The sequence below is a fragment of the Miniopterus schreibersii genome (genome assembly GCF_964146895.1).
Source record: "Miniopterus schreibersii genome assembly, chromosome: 10".
NCBI lineage: Eukaryota > Metazoa > Chordata > Mammalia > Chiroptera > Miniopteridae > Miniopterus > Miniopterus schreibersii.
In genome coordinates, this window is record NC_138110.1 from 30877253 (window position 1) to 30893051 (window position 15799).

General features: G+C 39.0%; 1 protein-coding gene across 3 annotated transcripts in view; it reads right to left on the minus strand.

Moving 5' to 3' along the window:
• Positions 1 to 15799, minus strand: part of MAPRE2 (microtubule associated protein RP/EB family member 2) — a 129194-nt gene that overhangs the window by 18949 nt on the left and 94446 nt on the right. For all 3 annotated transcript variants that reach the window (XM_081149612.1, XM_081149611.1, XM_081149610.1), the window contains one exon: positions 12345 to 12558. In XM_081149612.1, coding sequence (XP_081005738.1) covers positions 12345 to 12558 — 214 coding nt within the window. The remainder of the gene's footprint in view (positions 1 to 12344; positions 12559 to 15799) is intronic.

The window sequence follows — 15799 nt, forward strand, 5'->3', positions numbered from 1 at the left end:
TCAATAGCAATAGCTAATGATTCCAAGGAGAGGACTGAAGGAAAAGTTGGCAGTGACAAGAACTGTGAGTCAGCCGGTAGCCCTCCCAATCCACTGCTCAAGGGTCACTGCACAGTCTGATAACTAGCTCTGCCCTAGCCAGCCAGCCAGCCAGCTACACTGGAAGTCGGGCCTAGTGAGGGGGTGGCTGCCGCTGCACCAGGAGCTAGCGGTGCGGAGGGCGCCCCTTCCTGACCGGAGGTCACAAAGCCGGCCCCTGTGATGGGAAGAGGGCCTGACTCCACTGAGCATGTCCAGCCAATGTGAGCATCACGGACCGAGTTACTTCTGCCCTGGTTCCTGTCCCTGCCGGAGATGATGGGCTTATTTTTAGCCATCATGTGATTCTCCAGTATTTTCCAGGCTCTGCTTGAGTCACTCTGGTTTCAGAGTATTTTTCATAGCAGGGAAAATGCAGGAAAGAACTCCTCATCTTGAAATGGCTCAAGTATTAAAAATTCTAACTTTTAAACAGTTATTTGAATATGGTGTATATTTCTTTCAGTAAACTTCTGACTTTTCACACCTCTGTCTTGGTAGAAAATTAAGTGTGGTTTAAAGTACATTAGGTGTCAACCGACCACCACCTTAGTTCAAAATTCTTGTTTTTAAATTGTTCTCAGAACAATTTCTTTCTAGGAATGGTGAGGATCCCTCACCCCCAATACACCGCAGAATCCTTATAATAATTTCGGGGAGCACCTCCCTTGCCTGTTTACTGCAGCACTGAGGAAAGCTGGTGGTAGAAAGAGCCCAACAAACTGAGCCAGCCCACTGAGAATACAGACACTCAGGCGTATGCATTACAATAACATCACAGGCATCACTGTACTCCTGGCATACAGCAGCCATTTAGGCAAAAAGCTTACAAACTAAGATGGCCATTTTTGGGGGAAACAAGTCCTTAATTATTTACAATGTTCAGAGTCCCTACTGACTTACCACTGTCAAGACCAGTGCTTTAGGTTGTTTTTCTGATGGTTGTGAGTCTGTTGTCCCCCATTAACACTATCTTACCCAGACTCCCTTGCAAAGAAAGATGTGGTCTCAGGCCACAGAGCAGTTTGGAGCTCAGGCAAGTGAGAACTCGAGCAAAATCCCACTGAAATCATATACTCTCCTCTACTCCAGTTGGCTCCTGCTCCAGAGTTTTCTGCTTCCACCAACCAACCACCAAGCCGTAAACTTGCGTATCATTTCTCCTTGGCTCCCCCTCTCCTTTACTCTCACATCTAGTCATCATCAGTTTTGTTGACAGTTAACTCTTTAATGTCTCTATACCACATGACCACACCTCTATTTAGGCCACCCTCCTCTCCTACATGGTTTGCTGCAATAGCTTCTTAGCTAGTCTTCTGGATTAGCTAAATGTTCTCTATACCACAGAGCAAATGTGGGCTTAAAACCTTCCAAAGACTCCTCACAGTCCCCATTATAAAGTGTAAACCTCTGTGACAAATCCTATGGTCATCCCCCCATAATGATCTCTACTTCCTGTTGCTCCCATCTTTTTGTGGTCCCCTCTCCTATAGACTTGCTTTTAACCAACAGAATATGGCAAAGGTGATGGGACATCACACCTATGGTTACGGTACTATACATATGACTGTTTTGCCGGCATACACTGGAGAGACTCTCCTGCTGTCCTTGAAGAAGTAAGCTGCCATGTAGCAAGTACCCATCTTGGAAAAACCCACATGGCAAGGAACTGTAGGTGGTGTGCAGAACTGAGACCAGCTGCCAGTAATAAACAGAAGCCCCAATCCTTCAGCCTTAAGAAAACTGCCAATGAATTAAAGGAGCTTTCCCCCATTGAGCCTCTGATTAGATCACAGCCCCAGCAGATGCCTGGATTGCAGCTTGGTGAGATCCTAAAGCAGAGAACATAACTAAGCTGTGTCGGGACTTTAGAAGCTGTAGACAACACGTGTGTGTTGTTTTAAGTTGTTAAATTTGTAGTAACTGTTTTTGTAGCAACAGAATATGAATATAACCTCTTAATCCATTATACAAGGGCCCTGCTCACCTCTGTAACCTCACATCTCAACATTCATACAGAACAAAATGCACTTCACCGAATACAGCACATTCTCTCTCAACTTCAACATTCTGTTCCTTCTGCTTGCAGCGGTCTTTTCCATACCCAGTCTTGGTCAAACCTCATTTTTTCCAAAACAAAAACACAAGACCTGCTCAGGTGGTCTTCCTACACAGCCTGATAGCACTTACCTCACTTTACTGTTATTGTTTGTTTATGGTCAGGTTTCCTCACTAGGCTGCAACCTCCTTGAATTACTATTTCTCCAAAACTCTTACTGTGCTTTAACAACCATTTGTTGAAAGACCAAATGAATGAGAATTCAAGTAAAGTTTTCACAAAAAGAGCAAGGAATAGAATAAATAGGAACTGTTGTTTAAGAAATATTTTCTGAACCACTGTGTAGTACATCATGCTATTTTCTAAGCTACAGTGCAAGGGGCTTCTCAGGTGGTGGAGATGCTTGGAGAGAAATTCAAAAGTATTCATGTGTTGGCTTAAGTACTGCATCTTCCTGATCCAAATGGACACTGCAGTGATTCAATTTAAATCAATTCAACAAAATACTCAGGCAATATGTCAGGCAATTGGGAAGCAATGATTGAACAAGACAGAATTGGGTGATAGTTTAATTCACCCAATACAAAGGGAGTCTAGAAAATTCAAGTCAAAACTGTTTTCTATTCCCACCCAATATACCATAAGTGACAAAGAAAGGCACCAATAATAAAGAAAAATAGGTTCACTGGTGATCTGATATTCTGTTCATGGAAACGATAAATGCTAAGTACTGCCTTTTGAGGCCTGACAAGTTTCATTGTGAGGCCGAGGGGCCAGACATCAAGTTATTATACCTATGGAGAGAGGGGATGACCCATCAGAGTAATACCTGAGGTTTAGTTGCAGAGCCAATTAATATTTCAACATATAAAGGGAGCAGCTGTATGAAAGACCCAGTGCTGGTTATAAAAGGACCTAATGCTGGATAAAAAGGGAATGAAGGGCTTGCTTCCCAGGTGCAGGTGGGACAACAATGAGGGCCATCAGTCTCTTCTGCAAAGTCCCATGTGCAGGGACAGAGTATGAATGCTTCAATACATGCCAGGTTGTCTGAGGAACTTACTCTTCACTTTGAAATCACCCAGACCATCTAATTTGAGAATTATGTGAACTGAAGGATTAAGAAATCAGAGACTACTAATCTCTGGGCTCAGTATTCTGGGCTTTATACACATTTCTGCTTCAGAGCTGTTAAGAAGCCTGGTACAAGTGGCTTTATTGTTCCCGCATTTATAAGTGTTAATAAAATATAGTAACTCTCACCCAAGTGCCAGTTGCAAGGATGAATGCGAATGTTTTTGAACTTTTAAAACTTATTGCTATTTTTAAAAATAAATATCATTCACAGAGAACAGCATGTATTCTGCTTTAAGCCCTTCCAACGCTGCAAAGCCTTTTGTGTCCTCCATACACTATACAATTTGAATTTGGTTTGTGAAAATTTACTGTGCTTTAGTATAGTGTGGGGAGGAGATAAAAACATAAACCAAGACCAAATCACACAGTCAAGCTTCAAATCTTAGGTTGAATGAGTCAATCATCTGTCAAGGATGCTGTCTGGGAAAGCAAATGAAGTGGGAAATGAAAAATGCAGGGCTCTTCCACAGACAGTGCCAGAAGATTCCTATCTGAAGCTCCTATATTCATGACTCTTTGCTCTTCTCTGTACCCAATATTCCAAACTCATAGGTATTTAGTTTCCTGGCAGGGCAGAGCACTGCTCACATTTTGTGCTGAGGTTTTATCACTGTTATAGGTGGAGAAACGCAGTTTCAATTATTCTTTAAGGAGAAAAGTATCCCAACACCTAGCAATGTATCTAATCTATCTTTCACATGGTAGATGTGTAACTGGAGGAACAAAACCACCAATACCCCTCTCCTTCCAGGGAGTAGGGGATGTCCCCTAAGAATTTAATTAGGTCATTGTAAGTGTTTCTTTCCATTTTCTCCAGGTCTAAATGTAGTTAAGAGAGCAGCCATCAACTTGTATGCAGCTTAGCAATGGGATGGTTTTTTAATATGAACAAGCCAAGGGGGTGCAATGCTGACAACAGGGCAGGGATTGAGTGAAAGATAGAAACACTGTTCACATATTAAGGAGAAGTGCTAACCTCTATTTGAAAAGATGTCTTGCTAATTATGGGATTGCTAAGAAAAACGCACTTCCTTGTTTTGAGTTGATACTACTTCATCTCTTAAAATTAACATTTGGTTCTTGAAGAAGTAAGAACTGATGTGGGTAGTACAGGATGTGTTTAGGTGGCTGGGGACTGAGATAGGAGCATCAAGCAGGTACATATTGGGAAACTGTAAGAATAAATAGGCATGACTCATCTTGATAGGAAGACCATGAAGGGACAAGAAGGTGCCTGTGCCTACCCTACAGGGCTCTGGGAAGTCAAATGCCATCATGGACTGTACTAGTCTAAAGAGAAGACATGGGGATAAACATTTCTTGGAGAAAATGATGGCTTTGGGGGTGAGAACAATGTTTGTGTTTAAGGGGTGGGCATTCTCAAAAAGCAAATGAAAGCTTGCCTGTATCTTGATTGTAAGGAAAAGGAAGTCCTGCATAAAGGCACAGACTTGAGTGGAATTTAACTTCTTGCATACTTTTTACTTAGACTCTAATTGAGTTAAGTAGCCTGTTAAATCAAAAACATCAACACTCTTTGTTGCAATATAACAAAACCCAGAATCTCCACATGACATCACAATGTCTAGGATGCAATCCAAAATTACTCAACATATAAATAGCCAGGAAAATGTCACATATTCTCAAAGGAAAAGATAGTCAACAGATGACAACTGTGAGATGGTCAGAATGGTGGAATCAGCACACAGGAACTTTAAAGCAGCTTTAAATAGGCAATCTCAACAGAGGGAAAAGGAAAATTTACAACTGAAAAAAATACAATAGTTCGAATTTTTAAAAAAGTTCAATAGTAAAATGGAGATGAAGGAAGAGGTAAACTTGAAGATGTAATAGAAACCACCTAATCTAAAGAAGAGAGAGAACTACCAATTTGTACTTAATTCCTTCACCTTTTTTATGCAGTCCTCCAACCCTCCTCCCTTCTGGTAACCATCAGTTTGTTCTCTGTATCTATGAGTCTGTTTCTATTTTGTTTTTTCAGATTTTACATATAAGTAAAATCATATGGTATTTGTCTTTCTCTCTCTGATATTTCACTTAGCATAAAAACCTCTAAGTCTATCCATGCTGTGGCAAATGGTAAGAATTCTTTTTTTTTTTTTTTTTATGGCTGAGTAATATTCTCTTGTATATATGTACTACAGTTTTATCCACTCATCTATAGATGGACACGTGGGTTGCTTTCATATCTTGGCTATTGTAAATAATGCTGCAATGAACATAAGGGTGCAAATATTTTTTCGAGTTAGTGTTTTGGACTTTTTCAGCTATATACCCAAAAGTGGAATTGCTGGGTCATAAGGCAGCTCCATTTTAAATTTTTTGAGGAACCTCCATACTGTTTTCCATAGTGACTGCACCAATCTGCACTCCCACCAACAGTGTACAAGGGTTCCCTTTCCTCCACATCCTCGCCAGCACTTGTTTGTTGAGTTTTTGATGATACAACCATTTTAACAGGTATGAGGTGATATCTCATTGTGGCTTTAATTTGCATTTCTCTGATGATTAGTGATGCTGATCATCTTTTCATATGTCTATATGCCATCTGTATGCTGTCTTTGGAGAAGTGTCTATTCAGGTACTCCGCCCACTTTTTAATTAAATGTGGGTTTTTTTGGTGGTGAGTTGTATGAGTACTTTATGTTGTATGTAAAGTACAACAAGGAAATATAGTCAATAATATTGTAATAACTATGTATGGTGCCAGGTGAGTACTGAAAAATATCAGGGGGAAAACTTTGTAAAGTATACCGCTGTCTAACCCCTATGCTGTACACTTGAAACTTATACAAAATAATACTGAATGTAAACTGTCATTGAAAAATAAAATAAAGCCCAGCCGGGCATGGCTCAGTGGCTGAGTGTCGACCTAGGATCCAGGCAATCGGGGTTCAATTCCCAATCAGGGCACATGCCCGGGTTGTGGGCTCGATCCCCAGTGAGGGGCATGTAAGAGGCAGCCGATCAATGACTCTCTCATCACTGATGTTTCTATCTCTCTCTCTCCCTCTCCTTTCCTCTCTCTGAAATCAATAAAGATATAGTAAAAAATAAAATAATAAAATAAAAAAGAGAATCCTGGACAAGCACCTCAGGGACATGTGGGATAATTTCAAAAGCTCTAACATACAGATAAAAGGATAAGATAGTGTGGAGCTGAAAAAAATATTTGAAAAAATAATGGCTGAAGACCTCCCAAATATGGTAAGAGACATAAACTTACAGATTTAAGATGTTTAATAAACTCCAAAACCAGATAAATTCAAAGAAAACCACGATTCCGCACATCATAGCCACACTACTGAAAACCAAAGATAAAGAGAGAAGCTTGACTTTAGAGAAAAACAACATGTTATATAAAGAGGAAGAATGATTAGAATGAGCGCACACTTATCTCTGGAGGCCACAGATATTGAACAACAGCTTTAAAATGCTTATAGAAAGAAAGAAAGAAAAGACCACCAGCCTGAATTCTTTGTTGAAATATTCTTCAAGAATGAAGGTGAACTAAAGATATTTACAGAAAGAAGAAAACTAAAAAAGTCTGTTGCCACTGGACCTGCTCTATAAGAATTGCTAAAGAAAATTATTCAGTCTGAAGAGAAATGAAATCAGCAAGGAAGTGAGATGTTCAGAAATGAAGAACCATTAAAAAATTAATGCAGGGGTATAGTTAAAAAAACAAGATAAATTAAGATGGAATCCTAAGAATATTTTTAAAATCCAGAAGACAACAGGAAAGGAGAAACATAGAAAAACATAAAGGACAAACAGAAAACAAATGATAATATGGCAGATCTAAATCCAACCAAATCAGTAATTACATTAAATTGTAATGGACTGGATACTCCAATGTCCAAAGATGATCAGAATGAATAAAAACATCAGACTCAACTGTATGCTGTTTACAAGAGACATACTTTAAATATTAATGAGGACAGTAAGCATAAGAAAGCTGGGGTGGTTCTATTAAACCAGTAAACTAAACTTCAAGGCAAAGAGCATTACCAAAGATAAAGACAGACACCATAAAATGCGAAGGTCAATTCAACAGAATGACTTAATAATCATAAATATGTACGCACCTAAAAACAGAGCCTTAAATACAGGAAGCAAATTGAGAGCATTAAGGGAGAAACAGACAATTCCACAATCAATGCTAACACCCTCTTTGCAACAATTGTCAGAACCAGACAACAAAAAGATTAGTGAAAACACAGAGGATCTGAGTAACACTATCCACTACCGTGATCTAATTGATATTTCTAAAATACTACGCAACCAACAACAGCAGAATACATATTTTTAAGAACATGTATGTTGACTAAGAAAGATATTCTGGGCCATAAAAAAATCAAGATCAAAATGAGAAAAACCACTATAAACTGCTATATTTCACAGCCTCTTCTAAAAAACAACACAAAACCTTTTTGGGAAAGTAAAAGCAACTCTTCTTTCCATAGAGGGTGACAGGCGATGCTCACTTTGATTACAGGTGCTCAACGAATGCCCAAATACTGCTGAACAAAGAAATGAATAAACTTGGTCACCTTGTTCAGGTTGTATGAACAGCCTCAGGGAACCTCAAAGTAATGATAATTGAGAATGAAAGTATTCAAATATTCAGTACGGTTTTTGAAAAATGGATTTATTTTAATCTATATTTATGACTTTAATTATGATTGTTCAAGTACTTTATTCTATTACACTTCTTAGGTTGCTTCCTCTTTGAAACTATTTTCTAGTATTCCTATTAATCTGATTTTAAGTCAAGAACACTGTAGTCCCTAAGGAAAATTGAAAGCTTAGACTCAATTTCCATGGCAACTCTAAATCCATCATACTATATTTGTATATGGCAGTATGATTTAAATACATTAATATATGTGAATTTGCAACGTGTCGAAGCTGTGGTTGCTATAGGAACTGCACCTTCAAACTGCCTTTTAAGTTTAGTAAGTGCTCGCACATAAAATCTGATCCCCCAACAGCTATCTTAAGTTGCAGATATGGCTCATAGCAATAAACTTACGACCACCATGACTCATGATGATATATGCACTTAACAGACAGCTAACATTATGAAAATGTATATTTTTATACATGCATTTTGTTGGTAGATCAAAAACAATTCAAGATGCAATTCCTCCAAATGGAGCTAGAACAAGACTTGCCAGGCAGCTATCCACTCTTACATGACAGCCTCTACTTATGCCAAAGCTTGTCCAGTCCAGGTAAGTCACCCAACTACGTGCAGACACTAATGGGCTCTATGGTTTCTCTGAATCCATAGAACATCTTGTGTCTGTACTGAAATGGCAGAAAAATCTAGCACATTCTCACAAAAACAGAATGCACCAACCATGTGGAGTGCAACCATTTTATACACAAGCAAACAACCTATGGTACATGGCTATATAAGTAGTCTGTATGACGTGAAAAATATTTCCTTGCCAATGCAGGCAGTCCTTTCTTAATCATCAGCATGCGGATAATCCATTCCACGATCACTTTCCCATTCTAATACAGTCAGTCCCTTTGCCACAAGACGCTCTGGAGCTTCCACTTACTGTTCTTAAGGTATGATTGTCAGGACATGAAAGTTAATTTTAATATTAATCTAAGGATATATTCGGGGAGAGATAAACCCACTGCAAAATTAATCAAATATTCTAAAACCAAAATGAAAATGATAATTAAAGACTATCTCATCCCCTGTGTTTGATTATACCAACCATTGCTTGTTTCCACTAATGCAGATAATTAAGAAATGACCAAGCTTAGAGGTGGGAACAGAAATTACTGCTGAATGCTACTGACCCGGCATCACTGTGAGATACTGTGGTACAGAGATGAATTTCCCACACAGCTGACCCTCACCTCATCAATCACTTTCATTTGTCTTAAACTTGGGATGGACAAAATCTGAGTTCTGTATGAAGAAGAGGTCCTTGAATGGTTTCAGACCAGAGGAAGGGAGACCAGTTTAGGGACTAAAGTAGTTCATGGGGGAGATGATTATAAATAGAAAATTAAAGAGAATCTTAGGACTTGGAAGGGACTCTGAGGGTGTGGATGAGCGTATGCTGGTGTCACACAGACCCTGAGGGCTACTGAGATATACGGAGCTATCAGCTTCTGTAATAAAGATCTCAGGCTTTGGGGCTGTTGAGTAGGGTTTGGTAAGTATTTTTGGCTCCTTTTTTTCTTTTTTCTTTTTTTACTAATGCTTGTACTCTTTATTGATATCAGTGTACTCCTTGCCCCAATAAGTTATGTGCTGAGAAACCATATCCCCATGTTTGTTATAATTATGTGTAAATTAAGAGCGAACAGACTCTGGATAAATATCCTAGGAACTCTCTTGTGTGTAAAGAGGAAAGTGCATGAATTCATAACAGATTTTACACCTATTCTGACTCTTGGCTTACATTTTTTTGACTGTATCCCCGAGAGCTGGATATATGACCTTTAGAAAAATGAGAGCCTTACTGTACTTACATGACCCTTCTAGTATGGCTTTTAAAAAAATGTTCTACATGTGATGTATACCTTCCTGTAATTTTTTCCATAGTTTTACTGCCCCACAATGTCTAAGAGTCACAACATATTTTATCAAAAAGGGTCTGACTGATCTGGCTTCCGAAAATATCCTTTCTCCCTAATTAAGACCAATGAAGTAACCATGGCCAAGGTATCAGGAACCCATGTCTCAGGAATACTGCCTTCTGGAACATTAAAAGCCAGATTTATAATCTGTTGACGTTAATGAGTTTCCTGAGCTTTAAGCTCTGGAAAAAATATATGTCTCTTTCAGGTTCATGGATATTCTTTCTATCAAAATGGCACAAGTTTCTCTGTGGCTTCTGTGAAAGACAGACGAGGGAATTCCTAGAAAACGAAGCGGAGGCAGCCTAATGACAGCTCTGTTTGAAGGAGTAGAAGGGCTGGTGCCAATTTAAGGACACATTATGATTGTGGAAGACAAATATTCTGGGGCCTGTCCAATTTCACTACTTAAAACGTGAAAAAGTGGCAGCTAAGTTTCAAGGTGAATCTGTGTATCATTAACAGCGACAGAAGACCTTCTGATGAGAAATACCAGCCACCTTTGTTTTCTCACCTGGTCCTCCCACTCCACCTGCCTGCTGAATCCCTAACTGGAGAAAACACCCCCCCTCCTCTTTCCTAGCTCCTGGACTGACGAAAGTTTCTGACAAAAGTTGAAGGCCAATTTGAACCCCCATAAATTTTTGTTTCCCAAACTCCTTGTGGCTTAATTTGTACCAAACCTCTCCCCAGTACTTGTTTAAAAAAAAATAAATATTCCCTTTCCTCGTTAAACCTCTACGGATGCCCTGGACCTCATTTTCTCCCTCCAACTTCAGGGTCACACTCCACCAATTTCCCCTCCTTTTTCCTATTTTCAATTATTCCATCTCCGTGGACCTTTCTCCCATCTTATAAACCTGCTCGTTGTGCCTTGTCCTAAAAGCAAACGAAACCAGACCCAGGACATTACTGTTCTCCTTCCAATCGGACTTCCTGTAACAGACAGATTTTCTAAAGGATTACTAATCACCTACTAGGAGTCAGATTTCTTTGGCCTATTTTCAGGCCTCATCCTATTTGGTCTCTCTACAATTAATATTAGGCAGTGTTGGTGATCGCTCCTTCTAGAAATTCCCTACTGTTTGCTCTCTGCTGCTGAGCTTGCCTGGTGTTTCCCCCGATGTTCATCTCTTTCTCAGCTTCCTCTTTTTTCTCGTCTCTAAAATGTATGTATTCCCGAAGATCTGTGCTTAGTTTATTTTATATAAGTTCATTCTCCCTATGGCCTCAAAGTTGGCTTTTTATGCCATCTCCATTTCCTTCCTCTAATTCTTCAACCCTCTCCTGGTCCCATCATTCCACTAACTGACGCCCAAGTTGAGAAATCCAGTGGACTTCCCCAGTCTTCATTTTACTTGACTCTGCAGTAGATTTAGGTGCTGCTGACCATTCTGCTCCCTTCCTTCTGCTTCCCTGACATGTCATTCCCCCATTTCCTTCCATCTTCTGGCATCTTCCCTGCTCCTACGCAAGCCCTTCCTTTTCTGCCCAAATGTTAATTTAGAGTTTCTCATGGCACTCACCCCTTTTCACTCGGTACTCACTTCCAGCTTCACCCACAAATGTTTACCTCTAGCCTACACTTCCTTGAGTTCCAGACAAGTGCATGCATTGTCTAATATTAGTACTGTCATAACCATTTCTAATCCATCCTGACTGGAGGTTCAGCATAAATAAGGAATCTGTATTATTTACAAAATTAAGGTTACTGACTTAACAAGTGTGAACAGTTTTTTGGAATACAAATGGTTTCGAGGATTTCGTTGTTTAACTGTCCAGTACCAGAACTCATGTTTATAATAATGACCCTAATTTTAAAAGAACACTCTGCTTGGTAAAGTCTGCTTCTTAGAGCAAGGATGTTTATAATATATTTTAGAAAGATTTTTATCCACAAAAGTTTTAAAAACTTTGAAGTTCCAGGTATTTATCCTCAATGACTTCACTTTTGGACAAAGCTGGGTAAATGAGTCTTGCTGAATATCATCACATAAAAATGGCCCCTTATAGGAGATAGGAGGTAGATTTCATGAATTTCCTTTGAAGGATTATAGATGATTTATACTTAAAAGCACAAATCGGTTCATATTCTGGTATGCAGTGCCAGCAAGTAAGCAGTAAAAATATTTCAGTCAAAATCTAAACAGACTACTTGAAATTTCTCAGGAAAAAAATACAAGGAAAACGCAATCTATCTCTGAAGTATTATTTAACATACAGCTTCGGCGACTTAAAGTGAACAGCTCTGCCTTTGTAATAGTTAAATCATGATCGTTAGACTCACAACAGAGAGTTCAGTGGGAGGAAGAGAAATGTGGTCAGACAACAATAAAACCGTCCAGAGGCATTAGGATACTGACTGCTTGGAAGAATCAATGAAACACATAAAGCACAGGGGGGCCTGAGCCATTTTCGAAAATGAAAGTGACGATACCTGCTGTGGGGGAGTTCGCATGGTGAGACTTTTTTGGCAGGTTGAAGATCTGTTCACCAGGGTCAGGGGGAGGAATTGCATCTTGCCCTTGTCGTGCTTCTACAGGGTCATACTCCTTTCCATCGTAGTTAGCGTCGTAGAATTTCTTAAACCACTGAATAAAATCCAGGTTGTCCTGGAAACGTCCTTTCACTAGCTTCTCCACTGGAATTACCTGCAATATAAAATCACCGTGTGAGTCACTAGCCTAGGGTTTGTTTGTATTTAATACAACTGAAGTGGCACCTAAATATAACTATTTCCCACGTGTCTGCAATTCACAACTACTGGTCTCTCCCCTAGCTTCTTAGCCAGCCGTATTCTAGAATTCTTATCATTTTTCATCACATTGAAAAAAATAAACTAAAATGCTGTATGTAGTTGGTTTCCTACGAACATTTAATACTTCTGAACAACCTGACAAAACAAGGAATACCCTTAGCTGTCAAGAGGGGCTGATCCTCATTACAGTATGTTTATTGCCAAAGCATCTCCCCCCAAAACATAGGCCTGGGATATTGTGCTATTTCAAGACTAATGGGTTTTCCTTATTTCTTTGTAGCACTTGGTCCAGTTGTGTTGGAATAAACTCTTAAAAGGATTACAGCTACTAGAGAATGTGAATATATGAGAATAAAATCAATGCAAATATATATCCATCTTATGGTTTAAAACGAGCTTTCACAGGGCTTATTAACAATGTAGAGAGAGAAGCACCAAGACAACCACCTAATGCAGGGCCCAGTAATTCTTGGGGTACAAGAGCACAGCTGGCATGCCGTGGGAGTGCAGAGGAAAAGAACTGGAGGCTGATTAGGGGAGTCACTGGAGGGACTCTGAGGGAGGAGGTGCACAGCATTCACCTCAACTTCTAAGATGAATCTCAGCTTTTTCTTTCCTATTGGCAACCTAAACAACTAATCAGTATTCCTTCAGAGGTCCTACAGGAACCTTCATTTTATGTCAGGAAAATATGTGGTGTGACTGCTTAGCTTTAATTCAGTGGGCAGCTATTTTTGAAGGAAAATGGGAAGGTGCCTAGCTATCCAAACTGCCCCATTACCAGATTCTTACTCCCTCATCTTTGGGTTGGAAAACTAGTTGAATGTGAGCCATAGGACTTATAAAGTTAGGGAGTAAGTTAGATTGTGTGTATGCACCTGTGCGTGAGTGTAAGATTCAGACAGAAACCCAGTGCTCAAAGAACACAGCGCCACTGTGTAATGACATGGATGGGAACTGTATAAATTTTCAGCATGACTTTGCCACGTTGGGAGATATATACCATTGGAATCCATTAAACTAAATTATTAGCAATAAAAATTTTCAAAAAGGATTTTTATGCAGCTAAAATTTAAACTAAGTCAAGTGCATAACAAAATAAAGAGAAGCAAACTTTTGGAGGAGACCACAATTTTCATGAAGACTGGAGACTCACATGCTGATATCTTTTCTCCTTTCATTCCTCCTAAACTTCAGGGAAGTCTGCCCAACGGAAGAACTCATTCCACACGTGCACTTACTTGACTTTTTATTGTACTACAGTGGTACCTCGGTTTTCGAACATTTCCGTTGACGAACATTTTGGTTTATGAACGCTGTAAGCCCAGAAGTAAATGCTTCGGTTTTCGAACATGCCTCGGAAGTCAAACACACCACACGGCTTCTGCTGAGGGCAAGATCCTGAGACCTAGCTGTAGGCTGTTGATCCCTCGGTTCCCGAACAGTCTTCCAGAACGGATTACATTAAAAAACTGAGGTACCACTGTATTTAGATATTTTCATGTCTTCTGATTTAGAGGTTTTGTTTATGCTGATATTAAGAAAGTGCCTTCTTTGGGCATAAGGCCCTTTAATTAACATGCTATATATTTTGCTTTCTGCCAAACATGAAAATTTGTAAACAGATTTAGGTGATGGCACCAAACTAGCCATTCAAAGTAGGCATTTACTTCCAATGACTTAATTTTGCATTCCCTATCAAAATGAAAGTTCCAGGAATAAGTACACAATCTCAGGTGGCAAGTAAATCTTTGCACAGAAGCCTCTGCATGCTGTCAGGCTCTGACAAACATGCACAGGGACCACTGTCTCTCTCCAAGGACCTTTGGGTAGAATCACAGCACATTAAGCTAGAGAGGCCAGTGAAGGCCACCAAGGCCAATTGTCCTCTACTACAAGAATTTTATCTCCAATATTCTTAACAATGGCTCATCTACTCTGTATGTGTATATTTCTAGAGAGATGGAGCTCCTAATTTGTTATATAGCACGTTCCATCAATAAACCTATAAAAGGGCATTCCTTTTCTCAGGCTAGAAGCATGTATTGAAAAATGAATGAAAAAGACATTAATGATGTTGCTAATAAGTAAGGAGAACCTGTACAGCTCTGGTTTTGAAGGAGCTAACTGGAAATTAACCACAGCAAAGAACATAAAAATAAAGCTGAAAAGAATTCCAAAGGTTAAGATGTTAAAGAGAATATGTTTTGAAATAAAAATTCTGAGAAAATGAGAAACCAAGATTAATAGTTTGATAAGAACATTTTGATTTAGAAAGGTATTAATTGCATTAAATTGAAAATATATACAGTTTGCCAAACTTTTCTCTTTTTCTTTATTTAACCTCTATTTCTTAGTGACCCAAGGACTTTATTTTTTATTTCCATAGCCTATCTATTGCTATTATCTTTTCCATTTCTCCCCTGCTGGTTTATTTCTTTTCCTTTATTCAAAATTAGTTTCTTTCCAAGCCTATCCCCTCTAAGAGATATATCCTAAAGAAACAATATGAGCTGCATATGTATATGAATAGCAGGAAACGTGCCGATTGCGTGGACTTTAGAAATAGTCCTTTATTTGGGGAGGGTAGGGTTCCAGTCTAACTCCATTTGTATCATTCCAGGACAAAATTATAAAATTCAAAAGGGAAAAAAAAGGATAATTTATGGACACTTCCTGAGAATCTGAGTGTATATACTGTGCTGAACATTTTCACCCATATTCCCTCACTTTAACTTCATATAACCACAGGGAAGGGGGTTTTAGTCCTATTTTATAGATGGGTAAACTAAGACTCAAAGAATTTAAATAACTTGCTCAACTAATGGAGCTGGGATTCAAACCCATGTTGCTTCCACTGTAACCTGCTGTTTCTCTAAAGGAACAAAATATACAAAGAATCTCAGCGGCATCGGCAAACGTAAAACTTTGTTATTTGCAAAGCTAAGGCAGAATAACAACATTGTGACATTTGTAATTCCTGTTAGGATTTTTAGTCTAATGGCTACCAGTTTAAAAATATCATTAAATAAAAAACTCATACAAATAAGGGAAGTTAGGGTTGATGCCCTATGCTTTGTACAGACCTCATCGTATTGCTGAGATAGCAAGATATATCCCACTGATATATATTT